The 16915-nt window shown below is 44.2% G+C and overlaps 1 protein-coding gene across 1 annotated transcript; it reads right to left on the bottom strand.

Annotated features, from left to right (window-relative positions):
• Window positions 1-799: 799 nt before the first annotated feature.
• LOC120915540 (nicotinamide N-methyltransferase-like) lies at window positions 800-14769 on the bottom strand. The gene is made up of 3 exons (XM_040326117.1): window positions 14530-14769; window positions 5377-5584; window positions 800-1520 (listed from the first exon to the last, which is right to left on the bottom strand). Exons 1-3 carry the CDS (start codon window positions 14678-14680, stop codon window positions 1100-1102), a joined length of 780 nt encoding a protein of 259 aa, XP_040182051.1. The 5' UTR covers window positions 14681-14769; the 3' UTR covers window positions 800-1099.
• Window positions 14770-16915: the final 2146 nt, after the last annotated feature.

The following is a 16915-nucleotide window of genomic DNA, read 5'->3' as shown; positions in this document are numbered from 1 at the left end:
AGCTGTCGTAGTGCAGATAGGAATTCCCCGCTGTTGGTTTGGTGTAATTACGGGCAAATATGCTGTTCTGTTCATGACAGAGTTCCAAGTCGAGGAAGGCCAAGGTGTCCTGGTTCCACACAGAGGAGAAGGAGAGTCCTAGTTTGTTGGCGTTGCAATGATCAACAAAGTTGTTTACCAGGCTGGGGGGGCCATCCCAGATGATGACAATATCATCTATGTAACGGCCAAAAAATATGATATGTCTGGAGAAAGGATTCTCTTTCCATGTAGATGAATTCTCCCACAGGCCCATGGTCAGGTTGGCATAGGAAGGGGCGAAATTGGCCCCCATAGCTGTACCATGGGTCTGTAGGTAGAAATCACCTTCAAAATGAAAATAATTGTGCTTGAGACAAAAAGAAGTGGCCTCTATAATAAAAGCCATCTGTTTTGAATTAAGCAAGGGATCAGAAAACAAAAATTCTTGTACAGCCAAAAGATCTATATCATGGGGAATGGAGGTATATAAAGAATTAACGTCCAAAGACAGCCAGGAGTAGCTGTCCTGCCAAGTATAAGGGGACAAACTTCCAGCTAGCAGTGAGACATCTACCACGGACATAGCCGGCTCCCCCCGGCTCACCTCGGGTCCTATCAACTGCATTCCATCTGGATACGTGGTCCACTTATCGTCAGACTTGTGCCAGCTTACCCGACTACAGCATGGTTATTATGATGTAAGTGCTGGATTATTTTATACACTATATTAAGTACAGTTTACTCAGTGGCGCTTTTCTCCTTACTTTTTTTCAATGTGTTGTGTAAGGGGGCAGTGAACTTTGTTTTTCACAAATCCTGCTTTCTGCATCTTTTATGAGTTTTGGTAAAATATGTTTTGCCTTATAGTTAATGGCAATACATGGTGATGCACAGAATTTTTTTTTAAATCACATGGTACATTTCCCAGGAAGAAATTCATGGAAAACGCACTCAAAGCTCCCACCCACATTTTGCCTTGTATTACATTTTAACTTTACACATTAAATTGCACTAAAAACAGATTCATGAAATTCATGTGCACTTTCTAACACAATGGTGTGAATGAGGCCTAAATCTTCTATTCTTTATAAGCTGTACAGAACACAACTGAATCAAAATCCATCAGATCAGTCACAGCCTGTCTTTGGGAAACCTCCAAATGGGTGATAACAAACCCCTCATTACTGAGCATACTTCTCAAGTCACTTTCATTATACTTTAAAAAATGGAACTTCTCTCCCCCAACCATATAGAATGTGCAATTTAAAGCTCCATAAAACATAATGCGCCCGCCGGGTTTTAGAAGCTTTGAGAATTTCCTGAAGTTTCTCACAAATTCTTCAAGGTCTTTGCTGATGGCTTCCGGAATACACCAGAACAGAAGGCAGTCGGCTTGTGGTAGCCCAATTGGGTCTGTGAGATTTTCCTTGTTGAGATCGAATTTTACAACATGTGTAATTGCCGCCCTGAGTCTGACTTCCTTCTCCTCACATTGGTCACTGGAAGAAAGAAGCACATCCCATGTCACATAAAGCATTTAACTGATATTCTGAGAGGTATTGAGTATATTAGGCCTGAGCTAGTGAATACCGTTAACATTTCTGAGCTGTAGAAGAGACTTTCAGATATCACTGGAAGAGGAGTGTCGACTCCAACCATTTACCATAGAGATAAAGCACTTACAGCTAGCCACTAACCACCAATTCCCTTCACCGCTTTTACTGGGGATCATATGCTGCACACCCAAAAAAATATTCTTCTAGCAGTATTACATTTGATGTTAGTGGAGTATTAATGCATTATTAACACCTTCACACCCACTGTACGCAAATATGTGACCCCACTGGACTGGGCTTTTTCCCCGCATATTTGCGTATCTCCCTTCATGCTGGAAGCAGGTTGCATGGTGCGCTCCCAGCACAGAGACCTGGGTCTCACCGAGAGCCCCGGGCCCTGTTCTAACGATTGAAGCCCGGAATGGCCAATTCTGAGTCACCTGATTACTGTGATAGCCTCTAATTGGCTATCTATCAGTATTTAGTCACTGTGAAAGCCTGTCCTGTGTTTTCTGTCTCTGTGAATGGACAAGAGAGATACATTGGGGGTTGTTTACGAAAGGAAAATCCACTTTGCATTACTGCACAGTGCACTTGAAATTGCACTGAAAGTGCACTTGGAAGTGCAGTCGCTGTAAATCTGAGGGGAAGATCTGAAATGAGGGGAAGCTCTGCTGAGTTTATCATCCAATCATGTTCAAGCTAAAATGCTGTTTTTTCTTTTCCTTGCATGTCCCCCTCGGATCTACAGCGACTGAAATTCCAAGTGCACTTTCAGTGCAATTTCAAGTGCACTTTGCACTTGTAGTTTGCACTTTTAGTGCAAAGTGTATTTGCCTTTTGTAAATAACCCCCATTGACTATGATATACCAAATGTCCAGACACTTCTGATTTAGTTTGGTTTGGTTTCCTTTCAGGTGTCTATACTTCAGCAATAAAAAATGCATATTTTAGTCACATCTACAACTCCAGATGTATGTAAGTTTTCCTTGTATGTCCCCCTTGGATCTACAGCAACTTCACTTCTAAGTGCACTTTGCACTTGTAGTTTGCACTTGTAGTGCAACGTGGATTTGCCTTTAGTAAATAACCCCCATTGCATCGTTCTCTGTCCTTGCAGAGACAGAAAAATAAACGAATAAATACCGTATATACTCAAGTATAAGCCGACCTGAGTATAAGCCGAGGACCTAATTTTACCACAAAAAAACTGGGAAAACGTATTGACTCGAGTATAAGCCGAGGGTGAGAATGCAGCAGCTACTGTAAGCAGAAAAGAGGGTCAACAATGCCCATTTGCAGCTTCACTGTGCCCATTTGCAGCCTGACCTCACTGTGCCCATTTGCAGCCTGACCTCACTGTGCTCATTGCAGCCTGACCTCACTGTGCCCATTTGCAGCCTGACCTCACTGTGCTCATTGCAGCCTGACCTCACTGTGCCCATTGCAGCCTGACCTTACTGTGCTCATTGCAGCTTGGCCTCACTGTGCCCATTGCAGCCTGACCTCACTGTGCCCATTGCAGAATACGATCTGTGTACCCAAGTCTGTGACATAGACGGCGGCTGTGCAGTTTTAAAAACTTTCGCTCCTCCTTGTACTGTGTTTAGTGTTCCGCCTATCATGATCGCCCTCTCGTCCTCTCGTCTATCACGAACGAGAGGGCGATCGTGACAGGTGGAATACTGAACACAGGTGGAACACTCGGTTTCCCAGCAAACACTGTGTTCAGTGTTCTGCCTATCACGATCACCCTCTCGTTGGTGATAGACGAGAGGACGAGAAGGCGATCGTGATAGGCGGAACACTGAATACAGTGTTTTCTGGGAAACCGAGTGTTCCGCCTATCACGGAACAGCACAAGGAGGAACGCAAGTTTTTAATACTGCGTGGCCACCGTCTGAATATGTCACGGACTCGGGTACACAGATCGGATTCTGCAATGGGCAACATAAGGTCAGGCGGCAATGGACTCAGGTACTGACTCGAGTATAAGCCGAGGGGGGCATTTTCAGCCCAAAAAAAAGGTCTGAAAAACTCGGTTTATACTCGAGTATATACAGTAATAAAATAAAGAGTAACAAAAATACCTGGATCAAGGTTTGATCTACAGTAGGTCAGTGGCAGGGTTCGTGTTTGGGTCAAGGTCAGGGTCAGTATTTTTTGCACAGGATTTTTTTTAAATTAGAATAAATGGGGGTTATTTACTAAAGGCAAACCCAATTTGCACTACAAGTGCACTACAAGTGCACTGCAAGTGCACTTAAAAGTGCATTGAAAGTGCACTTGGAAGTGCAGTCGTTGTAGATCCGAGGGGGACATGCAAGGACAAAAAAAAAATGCATTTTAGCTTGCACATGATTGGATGATAAAATCAGCAGAGCTTCCCCTAATTTCAGATCTACCCCTCAGATTTGGAGTGACTGCACTTTCAAGCGTACTTGTAGTGCAAAGTGAATTCGCCTTTAGTAAAAAAAAAAACATAAATAGGTGGATTCATACGCCGACCTAACTCGGAATCTGCACCATCCTAAGTTTAAGTGTATTCTCAAACTGAGATACACTTAAACCTATCTAAGATACGACGGCTTGCGCCGTCGTATTTAATGGTGCAATATTTAGGCTGGCCGCTAGGTGGCGCTTCCGTTGAGTTCGGTGTAGAATATGTAAATGCATAGATACGCCTATTTACGAACGTACGTGCACCTGTCGCAGTAAAGATACGCCGTTTCCGTAAGAGATACGCCGCCTAAACATAAACATGCCCCCTCGGTGGCGTAGCCAATGTTAAATATGGCCGTCGTTCCTGCATCGAAATTTGAAAATTTTACGTCGTTTGCGCAAGTCGTCCGTGAATAGGGCTGTACGTAATTTACGTCCACGTCGAAACCAATACGTCCTTGCGGCGTACTTTGCCGCAATGCACACTGGGATATGTACACGGACGGCGCATGTGCCGTTCGTAAAAAAACGTCAATCACGTCAGGTCACCCCCAATTAACATAAAACACGCCCCCTCAGCCTAATTTGAATTAGGCGCGCTTACGACGGCCACATTTACTCTACGCCGCCGTAAGTTAGGAGGCAAGTACTTTGTGAATACAGTACTTGCCTATCTAACTTAAGGCAGCGTAGCGTGAATACGATACGCTACGCCGCCTTAAAGATGCGGCGCTCTTACTGAATCCAGCTAAAAATATACATATGTGGTATCTCTGCGATCGGCAGGAGCAAGAGAATTTATTTTTGGGAGTTCTTTGGTGGTGAGTTATGGTAGTGCAAGAAATATACAGTTACATTTAAAATATGTTTTTTTTTTTTACTATTTAGGGCTAGTTTCCCTTTGATAATAATAATAATAATAATAATAATAATAATAATAAAAAAAATATATCATTAGATATCCATTAACATTTACCACCAAATGAAAGCCCAATTTGTCCTGAAAAAAACAAGGTATAATCCACCTGAATGCACAAAGTATTGATGATATGTACGGTTTTACTAACACATGTCAAAATTGCAAAATAGGGCTTAGGCCTTTACATTTGTTTTATCCTAGGATTAACATAACGTATTTCTGCGTAATATTATCACCTGAATTACAAATCTTTTAACAAGTTGAAAAGACTAATTAAAAATACAATAATTAAATAACTATTAATATTATTTATAATTAAATTCAAAAATTAAATTACAAATGTTTTAAAAATTAGGTCTGATCCTCCTCCCAACGCTACTAGTTCATTACACCAGGTATTCAGCCTCACTAGGAGAAAAAACTGGCAGATACTTCACCTTTCTCCCGCCAATTCTGTAGCAAGTGTAGTGGTGTGTGACCAATCAAATGCTCCGGTTCGACTGTCTGTCCATTTTTTCACTTCTACAATACAGTGCTCAGTAGGCTTGAGAATGATGATATCTCTGAAATATTCCTGCGCTGCATAGAGATGTTGTATGATGGGACCAACACTGATGTCAATCAACACGTCTCCCCTAAAGTCACCTGCAGTAAAAGATTAAAAACAACCTTCAAGGAGAGCTGTGGAATAGTCTCTATGCAATGCATTTGAATTCAGGACAGTTAAAGCACAACTGTGTTACATCTAAATATCAATATAGGCCATTCAAGAAGAGGGCATATTTTTTATAGGTCAGTTCATTAAACTGATATTTCAGTTATTGGTTGGCACCGGAGAGTTAAACCAGTTTCTTCTATCTCTATGCTGAGCTCCCGGCTCGGCACACCTGCTGTGTCCATTACGATGGGTATTCACCATCCCTCACAGCATGATTTGTTTTATATTATAGAGAATGTAATAGGAAGAGTTGGAACACACAGAGATGGGTGGGGGCAGCTACAACTTCCAGGAGTACAAAACCAGAGAGAATTATGTCAGGAAGATCCCATTGTTGGAATATTCCACACATAGGCTGGCTTCACACTGAAGCGTCAGCCGCGGTGACGGTATAGCCGCGCTATTTGTAGCGCGGCTATACCATCGTTTTTACCGCGATATTCGGCCGCTAGCGGTGAGGTTTTAACCCCCGCTAGCGGCCGAAAAAGGGTTAATACCGCCCGCGTTGCGGCGGTATCACCGCGGTATTACAGCGGTATTACCGCGCTTTCCCATTGATTTCAATGGGAAGGCGCGGTATAGGAGCGGTGAACACACCGCTCCTATACCGCGGTAAAGAAGCGGCTAGCAGGACTTTTGGAGCGTTCCTGCTAGCGCGCCGCTTCAGTGTGAAAGCCTTCGGGCTTTCACATTGAAGAGTACAGGGCATGATTTTTCATGCGGTATAGCAGCGCTATTTTTAGCGCTGTACCGCATGAAAAACGTCCCAATGTGAAAGGGGCCTAATAGCCAGGGACTCTGCCAGGGGTAGACAAACCAGGGCTCCCTATAGCAGAGATGATTTATCTTTTAACACATTTGGGTGTATGATCTCTTGCTAATCTTCAACCTCCCTATGTACAGTATATTCTTATATTACAACAGAAAGTTAAAGCGGTAGTAAAGTCCACTTTTTGATTTATACCTACAGACCTATAAGACTTACCTATATGCATAGGCGTGCGCACGGGGTGTGCCGAGTGTGCCTGGGCACACCCTAATGCTCAGGCACATCTGGCACACCCCAGGGCTTATTTTCTGACAGTATGTGCGGGATCTTCATTTTGGCATCTCTGCTATGTGACAATGTCAGTGCTGCTTATGGGACTATGTTTCATTTGGCTATGTAACTCCTGTGTTTGCAAGCCACTGGCCGCGGAGTAAGCTGACAGGCAGCCGCATTTTCCGATGCTACCTCTATACCGTGTTTCCCCGAAAATAAGCCCGGGTCTTATATTAATTTTTGCAACAAAAGACACAGGAATCCCCAGTGTGAACTTAGTTAAAATGCTTGTAAAATCTTGTAATCCACTCTATTACTGTAGTATATAATGTACAATGTGTGTGTTTCTGTAATATAATTGTGCCAAATACCTTTATTATAGCACCGCTCTGCGCTTTTGTGACCTGCCGGAGCTCTCTTCCCTGAATTTATGTTACAGAAACACACAATGTACATTGTGTACTACTGTAATAGAGTGGGTTATAGGATTTTAAACTAGGGCTTATTTTCGGGGTAGGGCTTATATTGCAGTCCTCCTGGAAAAGTACGCTAGGTCTTATTTTAGGGGTAGGTTTTATTTTCGGGGAAACAGGGTAGTTCCGGCTCCCTGGCAGCTGAATATCACTCCGCTGCCTGCTTACACCGCTGCCAGTGGCTTGCACTCACAGGAGTTTAGCAACACGTCCTGCCACCGTGGGGGCTCTCGCATCCATCACTGCCCTGTGTACACCGCCGAGACAACGACTGGCTGCCAGGACCGATCCCAGCAGACTAGGCGTACCAAGAGGTTAGTCACCTCACATGCTTCAGATGCTTGTCTCCTGTCCTGCATCCCATCTCACCCACCCACACACACTTCAGAACGAAGCTGTCTCCTCCCCCTTCTCCTCATTCAGCTCTGTATACACAGAAGAGGAGGGGGAGGAGGAACACCGCTGACTTCAGGTCTACAAACTTTCCCATGCTTTATCGATAGACAGGGAGGAGGGGGAGAGAGTGGCTGAGGTTGGGAAGGGGGGAAACCAAAACGAAGTAGAGCCTGGGATAGAACTACAGGTCCCAGCATGTCTTGCTCCTCTATTGCAGCCTGTGATGGGACAAGTACCAGCTTGCTCTGCACTTTAATTGCAGCATGTGATAGGACTACAAGTACCAGCTTGCTCTGCACTTTAATTGCAGCATGTGATAGGACTACAAGTACCAGCTTGCTCTGCACTGTAATTGCAGCCTGTGATGGGACAAGTACCAGCTTGCTCTGCACTTTAATTGCAGCCTGTGATAGGACAAGTACCAGCTTGCTCTGCACTTTAATTGCAGCATGTGATAGGACTACAAGTACCAGCTTGCTCTGCACTTTAATTGCAGCCTGTGATAGGACAAGTACCAGCTTGCTCTGCACTTTAATTGCAGCATGTGATAGGACTACAAGTACCAGCTGTGCTCTTGGCTCTGGCAAGCAGTCTACGCTCTATTGCTTTTCAATGCGGCCACTCACTTTCAATTTTTTTCGCCAGTGGCCTCTCTCCGAGTGCGTCTCTCCATCGGAGGAGGTCTGGGCTAGCTGACGTCCGTGACGTCACGGCCGCCGGCCCACCGCAATTGCTTCTGGGAGTTGTAGTCTGCAGCTGCGCGCACAAGCTCCCTGCTCCCGGTGGGTATAGAGAGTCTGGAGAGCAGGAGAGCAGCGCAGCAGCCTCAGGCTAAGGAGGGGAAAGTCATGTTGTACTCCAAGGTTGGTTCTTTCTGATGCTGCGGGGCTGGCCTGGGCATGTTGCATTTTGCAGTCAGTGCATTGCTTTTAACAGGAGAATTTAAATGTCAGAAAATGAATTTCTTCATCTCAGGAGATGTAATGATGAGACTGTGGAATACAGAGAGCCTGCAAATCAACATTGCCAGTAACAAGATAAGGTTCACTGCATCAGAAGAAAAATATCTCTCCCCAAAAAATCTATCCTCCCAGCACAAAACTCTCCCCTCCAAAAATCTCTTCTCCCAGCTCAAGTGTTTACCCCCTCTAAATCTGTCTGCAGTGTTTACCCACTCTAAATCTGACTTCAAGCTAGCCATGGCTCATAGGCCATGACCAGCTCCCAGCAGGACCCACAGGTCCGGCAGCCAGCTCCCAGGCGGACCCACAGGTCCGGCAGCCAGCTCCCAGCAGGACCCAGAGATCCGCAGCCAGCTTCCAGCAGGATCCACAAGCTGTAGGTCCTGCTGGGAACTGGCCACGGACCTATGGATCCTGCTGGCTACTGGAGTGGGCACTGGTAGGCTGCATTTGGTGGGCACTGGTAGGCTGCATTTGATGCATTGATATCTTTAAAATATTAATATTAGTATAATTCCCGCAGTCTCTGACCATCTCTTGTATCATGTCTGCAGTCTCTGACCATCTCTGGTATCATATCTGCAGTCTCTGACCAACCTCGATTGTATTATGTCTGCAGGCATTGACCATCTCCTGTAGTATGTTTGCAGTCTCTGGCCATCTCCTGTAGTATGTTTGCAGTCTCTGGCCATCTCCTGTAGTATGTTTGCAGTCTCTGGCCATCTCCTGTAGTATGTTTGCAGTCTCTGGCCATCTCCTGTAGTATGTTTGCAGTCTCTGGCCATCTCCTGTAGTATGTTTGCCGCCTCTGGCCATCTCTTGTATCATGTCTGTAGTCTTTGACCATCTCCTGTATCATGTCCACAGTTTTTGACCATCTCTTTTATCATGTCTGCAGTCTCTGACCATCTCCTTGTTTCATGTCTGCAGTCTCTGACCATCTCCTTGTTTCATGTCTGCAGTCTCTGACCATCTCTGGTATCATGTCTGCAGTCTCTGACCAACCTTGATTGTATTATGTTTGCAGTCTCTGGCTATCTCCTGTAGTGTGTTTGCAGTCTCTTACAATCTCTTGTATCATGTTGTAGTCTCTGACCATCTCCTGTATCATGTCCACAGTCTCTTACCATCTCTTTTATCATGTCTGCAGTCTCTGACCATCTCTTGTATCATGTCTGCAGTCACTGACCATCTCTTGTATCATGTCTGCAGTCTCTGACCATCTCTGGTATCATGTCTGCAGTCTCTGACCTTCTCCTGTATCATGTCTGCAGTCTCTGACCATCTCTTGTATCATGTCTGCAGTCTCTGACCTTCTCCTGTACTATGTCTGTAGTATGTCTGGGGGCTCTTTTTACCAGACTCTCTAACAGAAACCCTATCTGTGTCCATTAGAGACTCCCCTTCAGGCTCCATTAGTGTACTCTCTTCCTATAATTTGTTTATTGTTAAGAGATCATGGGAGGATCCCAGGGTAATGAAGACTCCTTAGGGGAGCATCTCTGTGTTTGAGTTGTTGCCATAGAAACGTTTGTAATGGGTAGGAGTTAGTAAGATGACCACACCCATGTGGGGGCGCCAGAAATATTTCTGCACCCAGGCGCCTGTGACCCTAGGATCGGCCATGAGTGTGCACACGGTGTGTCATGAATGCCTGCTGGGTTATGTTTGCTCCTAGTGGGCGCTCTTTTATACACAATGCTAACATCCCTGTGTAGCGGTCATCTTCTACTACACAGGGAAAGTGTACATTCTGCATTGCATTTTATATAATGTATCATTGCTGGGATTTGTAGTTCTCTGAAACTGCTGGTATTCTGCATTGCATTTTATATAATGTATCATTGCTGGGATTTGTAGTCCTCTGTAACTGCTGGTATTCTGCATTGCATTTTATATAATGTATCATTGCTGGGATTTGTAGTCCTCTGTAACTGCTGGTATTCTGCATTGCATTTTATATAATGTATCATTGCTGGGATTTGTAGTCCTCTGTAACTGCTGGTATTCTGCATTGCATTTTATATAATGTATTGCTGGGATTTGTTGTTCCTCTCTAGCTGCTGCTGGTATTCTCCATTGCGCTGTATAATGTATTATTGCTGGGATTTGTAGTTCCTCTATAACTGGTCAGTGGTAATCTGCATTGCGCAGTATAATCATTATACAGCGTAATGGAGAATACCACCAGCTATAGAGGACTACAAATCCCAGCAATAGTACATTATACAGCGCAATGCAGAATAACGCCATCTATGCTATCTTTCTCTGTAAAAGATAAATACGTTAGACGATCACTTTAACCACTTGCTGACGGCCGTACGACTTTGTACGGCCTCAGCGCGGCTCCCAATCTCTAACAGGCCGTCTTTTTATGGCCGCCCCTTTGCACGTTCCCCACGCGCGCTCCCGAGCGCGCAGCGGGGAACTGCTGTGCTGGCCGTGTCCCTTGGACACAGCCAGTCACAGATCGCCGTGAACGGCCAATCGGAGCGGCCGTTTCCTAGGCGATCTGTGCGGCCAATGAGAGATGATCTCATATGTTTACATATGAGATCATCTCTCATTCCCGGCTCTCGCAGACAGCGGTGCTGTCAGGGGAGAGAGGAGACGGATCTGTGTCTCTTGTACATAGAGACACAGATCGGTCACCCCCCCCCAGTCACCCCCCTTCCCCCACAGTTAGAACACTAATTAGGGTACACATTTAACCCCTTCCTCACCCCCTAGTGTTAACCCCTTCCCTGCCAGTCACATTTATACAGTAATTAGTGCATATTTATAGCACTGATTGCAGTATAAATGTGAATGGCGCCAAAAATGTGTCAAAAGTGTCTGATGTGTCCGCCATAACGTCGCAGTCCCAATAAAAATCGCAGATCGCCGCCATTTCTAGTAAAAAAAAAAATGTATACAGTAATTAGTGCATATTCATAGCACTGATTGCAGTATAAATGTGAATGGCGCCAGAAATGTGCCAAAAGTGTCCGATGTGTCCGCCATAAGGTCGCAGTCCCAATAAAAATCGCAGATCGCCGCCATTTCTAGTAAAAAAAAAAAATGTATACAGTAATTAGTGCATATTTATAGCACTGATTGCAGTATAAATGTGAATGGCGCCAAAAATGGGTCAAAAGTGTCCGATGTGTCCGCCATAACGTCGCAGTCCCAATAAAAACCGCAGATCGCCGCCATTTCTAGTAAAAAATAAAAATAAATAAATAATAATTCTGTCCCTTATTTTGTAGGCGCTATAACTTTTGCGCAAACCAGTCGCTTATTGCGATTTTTTTTTTTTTTTTTTACTAAAAATATGTAGAATACGTATCGGCCTAGACTGAGGATAAAAAAAAAACGTAAAAAAAAAAAAATTGAGCTATTTATTATAGCAACAAGTAAAAATATTTTTTTTTTTTCAAAATTGTCGCTCTATTTTTGTTTATAGCGCAAAAAATAAAAACCGCAGAGGTGATCAAATACCACCAAAAGAAAGCTCTATTTGTGGGGAAAAAAGGACGTTAATTTTGTTTGGGAGCCACGTCGCACGACCGCGCAATTGTCAGTTAAAGCGACGCAGTGCCGAATCGCAAAAAGTCCTCTGGTCAGGAAGGGGTTTACGTGCCCAGTAAGCAAGTGGTTAAGCATCATAACCATTAAAGCTTAATGGAGCACATATATAATGTATGGTGTGTGTGCCCGCATGCGCGCCGGGGGGGGGCGGCAAAATGCACCTTCGCCTTAGTGCTGCAAAGTGTCCCTGGAAATTTTTTTCAAATGTTGGCAACTATGCTTTAATTGCAGCATGTGATAGAACTAAAAGTCCCACTATGCTCTGCAGGAGCATTACAGCCTGTGATAGGGCTACAAGTCCCAGCATGCTTTACAGAGATGGGGCTGAAGACCGGGGGGTAAAGTGGTGGGGCAGAAGGTGGGGGGGATCAGTGGTGGGGCAGGAGGGGGGTTACAGTGGTGGGGCAGGAGGGGGGTTACAGTGGTGGGGCAGAAGGTGGGGGGGATCAGTGGTGGGGCAGGAGGGGGGTTACAGTGGTGGGGCAGGTGAGCAGGAGGGGGATACAGTGGTGGGGCAGGAGGGGGGTTACAGTGGTGGGGCAGGGGGGGTTACAGTGGTGGGGCAGGTGAGCAGCAGGGGGATACAGTGGTGGGGCAGGTGAGCAGGGGGGGGGGGTACAGTGGTGGGGCAGGTGAGCAGGGGAGTTACAGCCTATTCTGGATTGTTTGGCAACTGTGACACTAATACTCATACCCCGTCAGGAGAATATATACTGGTGATGGTTCAATAACAGTCAGGCTGGGTTCACACTACGGTTTTCCCGTCCGTCAGCCGCATACGATTTATATGAAAAACCGTATGCGGCTGAAACGGACGGGAACGTATGGAACCGCACATATGTGCGTTTTCCATTGACATTAATGTTAAAGGAAAACGTATGCGTTTGCCATACTGTTTTAAAAACGACCGCAAAACCGTGGTTGAACACGGTTTTGCGTACGTTTAAAAAACGTTTTGCCAGCAAATCGTACGCACCCGGATGCATCTGAGTGCATACGATTTGCAATGCATTGTCTATCTATACGTTTTCCCGTCCGGGCCCGTACGTTTTCAATACTGAAATCGTATGCGGCTGACGGACGGGAAAACCGTAGTGTGAACCCAGCCTCACAGGTTTTATGGTGCTGCTGATTGTATAGAACACAGGACATTCCCAGGAACCTATTTTGTTTAAATAGAACATTCATTCTAGATCGACATCTATGCCCACAAAATCGCATGCTTTCCCAACACACAGGGGTGTCCCACTAATTGTCAATGACACCCCCATGCATCTGCAAACACACATCCCAAACTGAATGGTGCTGCATCAGAATGCGGTTCTATGCAGGATGTTTTTAGAAAAGAGCCAGGGACTTCTTTCCCGTGTTTTTCACATGTAGGGGAGTGCATTAAAATGAATGGGCTGTCCTATGTGCAAGAGCATGCAGAGATGCAACCACGCAAACAGTGCCAACCAAGCCCATTCATACCACCCTGCATTGAGTTGTGATGTGTAGCGGATAGACAGGGCAATTTAAAAATGAAAGAAAATTGATGTAAAAAAACAAACAGCTGAAATTCTAACTCTTTAATAAAGGGAGGGTATAATTGCAGGTGCGGCACGTGAACATGCCCAGTCGCTGCATCTACAGCTAAAAAGGTGGTAGCGGTTGAGGGGTGGTAAAAGCATGGCTCAACCACAGAGTTTTACTGCCCCTAACCACTAGTGTGAACACTAAATTGATAACATATAAAAATGAAGTGTTAAAAATAGTAATATATTTTAAAATGTTTGTTCACATTTATTTATAAGAGTGTGTGTGTTTGTGTGGTATGTATGTATGTGTGTGTATATATATAAATATATATATATATATATATATATATATATATATTTATATATATATATAAATTTTTTGCACACAAACGTGTGTTTGAGCTTTGGGGTGCACACCCTAATGCAATAGGCTGCGCACGCCAGTGCCTATATGTACAGTAAATATCTCCTAAGCATGCACCGTTTAGGAGATATTTTGTTTAGTAGTAGCCGGTGATGACACGGGTGCATGTACATTGCATTTTGAAAGGACAGTGCTGTCAATTCAGAGCTCTGTGCTGAGACCGTGCCTCCTGTGCGCATCATCGCGGCTCGGCCATTAAAACGGGCAGAGCCCATGAACCCAGAAAGAAGACTGTGTAAAGATGGAAGCCCTGGCAGCAGTGACATTGTGCCGCTAGAGGGCTTTTTAATTTTCCTAAAGAATGGATCAGCAGAAATTCTACTTTGTCTCTACCTGGTTTATCTAAATATATGATTCTTTCACTCTCTTTTTCAGTCATATCTTCACTTGTACAAGACCGTTCTGCAAATCAATAGTTATTATTAATTTCTCCTAATAAATACTTCATGCAAAAATAATTTATTATCAAAAAGAGCTTTACCTACCTGAGGAAAATGCATTGTGAAATTTCTCCATAGGATACATAAAAGCCTCATGAGCAAAGGGCATTTCTGGTTTACTGGAACAGTACGCATCTAGGAAATTCCGGGAGTGGAAGCCGTGTACATGGTAGAGTTTATGAGAGCCGGGCTCCATCCTGTAATATTGTTATCTCCACCAAAGAAATCTTCCACTGTGTATACTCTCTTCTGATCTGTGGGATAAATTCAACTTTTTAAATATTAATATGACTTCATTAGAATGTCACCCAATATTATTACATTGTGACTCAAGTCATCATGCTTTGGTAGCAGAGACTCAGGTTACTGCCTTGTGATCAGCCAACAAAGTAAAGACAATATTTTTGCTAGTTTTGAAGGTAGAAGAGGTTTGATCTTGTCAAACAAAAATTTGAAGTATAGAATAGAAGTTTTTTTCTGTGCCCAAAATGTCTTGTGTGTTTTGTTTATGTAGCCAAGTCCTGGACTACAGAAACAAGGAGAAGGAGACAGTGGGCTCCATTCACAAAGCAGTATCTACCACTTTAAGAAATGCAGTAAACAGTGTGGCCTTGGAGGTCCAATAAATGTTTTTTTTTATATTTCTAATCCTTATGTGTGAACTGGTGATAATTCATCCAAGACTTTGCTCAACACAGAAGGATTGAAAAAACATGTATTGGACCTCCAGGGTCACATAGACAAACCACAATTGGCTATAAAAACAATGATATTGTAACTGGTCGGTTCAATGGATAACCATATGCTGAAAAAACCCAAACTGCCCCAAGCACAATCTGGTGGCTGTATCAGCCTATTTGCCCACAGATGGAGATGTTGGGAAATAATCCTCAGCTGTGGAAAAATTCACTGCTAAAGTCAGGAATCACTGATGGAATAGGTTGTGATGGCTCTCAGCTGCTGTTGCGCCTGCCACCCGCGGCAGACATACCAATTGTGGCTTGTCTATGTGACCATAGAAGTCAAATAAACATTTTTGTATATTTTCAATCATTCTGTGTGAACTGGTGATAATTAATCCAAGACATTGCTCAAATCAGATATATAATTGTGTTATTGTAGGCACAGCCTACATCTCAAGCTCTTTACAGAAATTTATGGATGTGTTTTTCATGGCTACCCCCCCCCCCAGGGGTGACCTCCAGCAGCTATGGATGGCCCGCTGTCACAAGGTTTTTCCTAGGTCTGTAGACTCCATGTGGTGCCTGATCCTTCTTGATGTAATGGCGGAGGAGAGCTCAGAGTCAGAAGAGAAGCAGAACATACTGGGTCAGGTGGAGCTCATGGTAAAGCACTTTTAATCTTTTCAACAGCCTCATTTTTCTTAGCAGTTATGCTCTTTCATATTTTGTTTGTAGCACATGGCTCTCCTTACTTCTGAAACATGTAGCGCTACCACTGGAGGAGCCGCTTGAATATTTGTGCACAGGTCTCCCACTGATTAATCCAGTTACACACAGTGTTGGCTGGTGAAGTTTTGGATTGGGGCACCAGACCCCGACCTTCCTTTTTGACCCCTAACACTTTTCATAAGCCCCACCCCTTATAGAATCCACCCAATCCATCCCCTGTATTCCACTTGCTTCCTTGTCAAGAGTATACAGCTCAGCATCACAGGACTGAGTATACAGCCCCAGCATCACAGGACAGAGTATACAGCTCAGCCTCACAGATCAGGGTATATAGATCAGCCTCACAGATCAAGGTATATAGCTCAGCCTCACATATCAAGGTATATCGCTCAGCTTTACATATGAGGGTATATAGCTCAGCATTACAGATGAGGGTATATAGCTTAGCATTACAGATCAGGGAATGCATGTATACATCATCTGTCCTGTATACAGCTAGCTATATACACCCATCTTCCTTCCTGTATAAAGAGACCTTCATCCATCATCACTGACTGCAGATATACTTTATCTGTCCTGTATACAGCTATATCTACAGCAGTGTTTCTCAATTCCAGTCCTCAGGCCCCCCCAACAGGTCAGGTTTTCAGGATTTCCATTATTTTGCACAGGTGATTTGATCAGTTTCACTGCCTTAGTAATCACCACAGCCTTTTCATCTGAGGGAAATCCTGAAAACCTGACCTGTTGGGGGGGCCTGAGGACTGGAATTGAGAAACACTGATCTACAGTAACAAGACAGATGATGTACTGTATATCTGCATGGGGGAAGGTCTCTATATACAGGAAGGAAGAAGGTGGGTATATATAGTTGTATACACTACACAGGACAAATGTACTCGCAATTTGTGAGTGCTGCTTGATAACCCTCATTTAAACTTCTTGTAACTTACTAATCAATAACACAATAATGGCAAAACCCTCTAATGTATGTGTAGCGGTACCCCCGAAAGAGCTGC

Source organism: Rana temporaria, chromosome 10, assembly GCF_905171775.1.
Source record: "Rana temporaria chromosome 10, aRanTem1.1, whole genome shotgun sequence".
In the NCBI taxonomy this organism is placed as follows: Eukaryota; Metazoa; Chordata; class Amphibia; order Anura; family Ranidae; genus Rana; species Rana temporaria.
Note: the sequence above shows the minus strand (reverse complement) of the source record. Positions and strands in the feature narration are given on the sequence as shown.

Coding starts and splice junctions, on each gene's coding strand:
- LOC120915540 (XM_040326117.1), bottom strand. CDS start 14,680: ATGGAGCCCGGCTCTCATAAACTCTACCATGTACACGGCTTCCACTCC. Junction 5,585..14,529: donor TCACAATGCATTTTCCTCAG/GTAGGTAAAGCT, acceptor CTTTTACTGCAG/GTGACTTTAGGGGAGACGTG. Junction 1,521..5,376: donor ACAGAATTGGCGGGAGAAAG/GTGAAGTATCTG, acceptor TCTTTCTTCCAG/TGACCAATGTGAGGAGAAGG.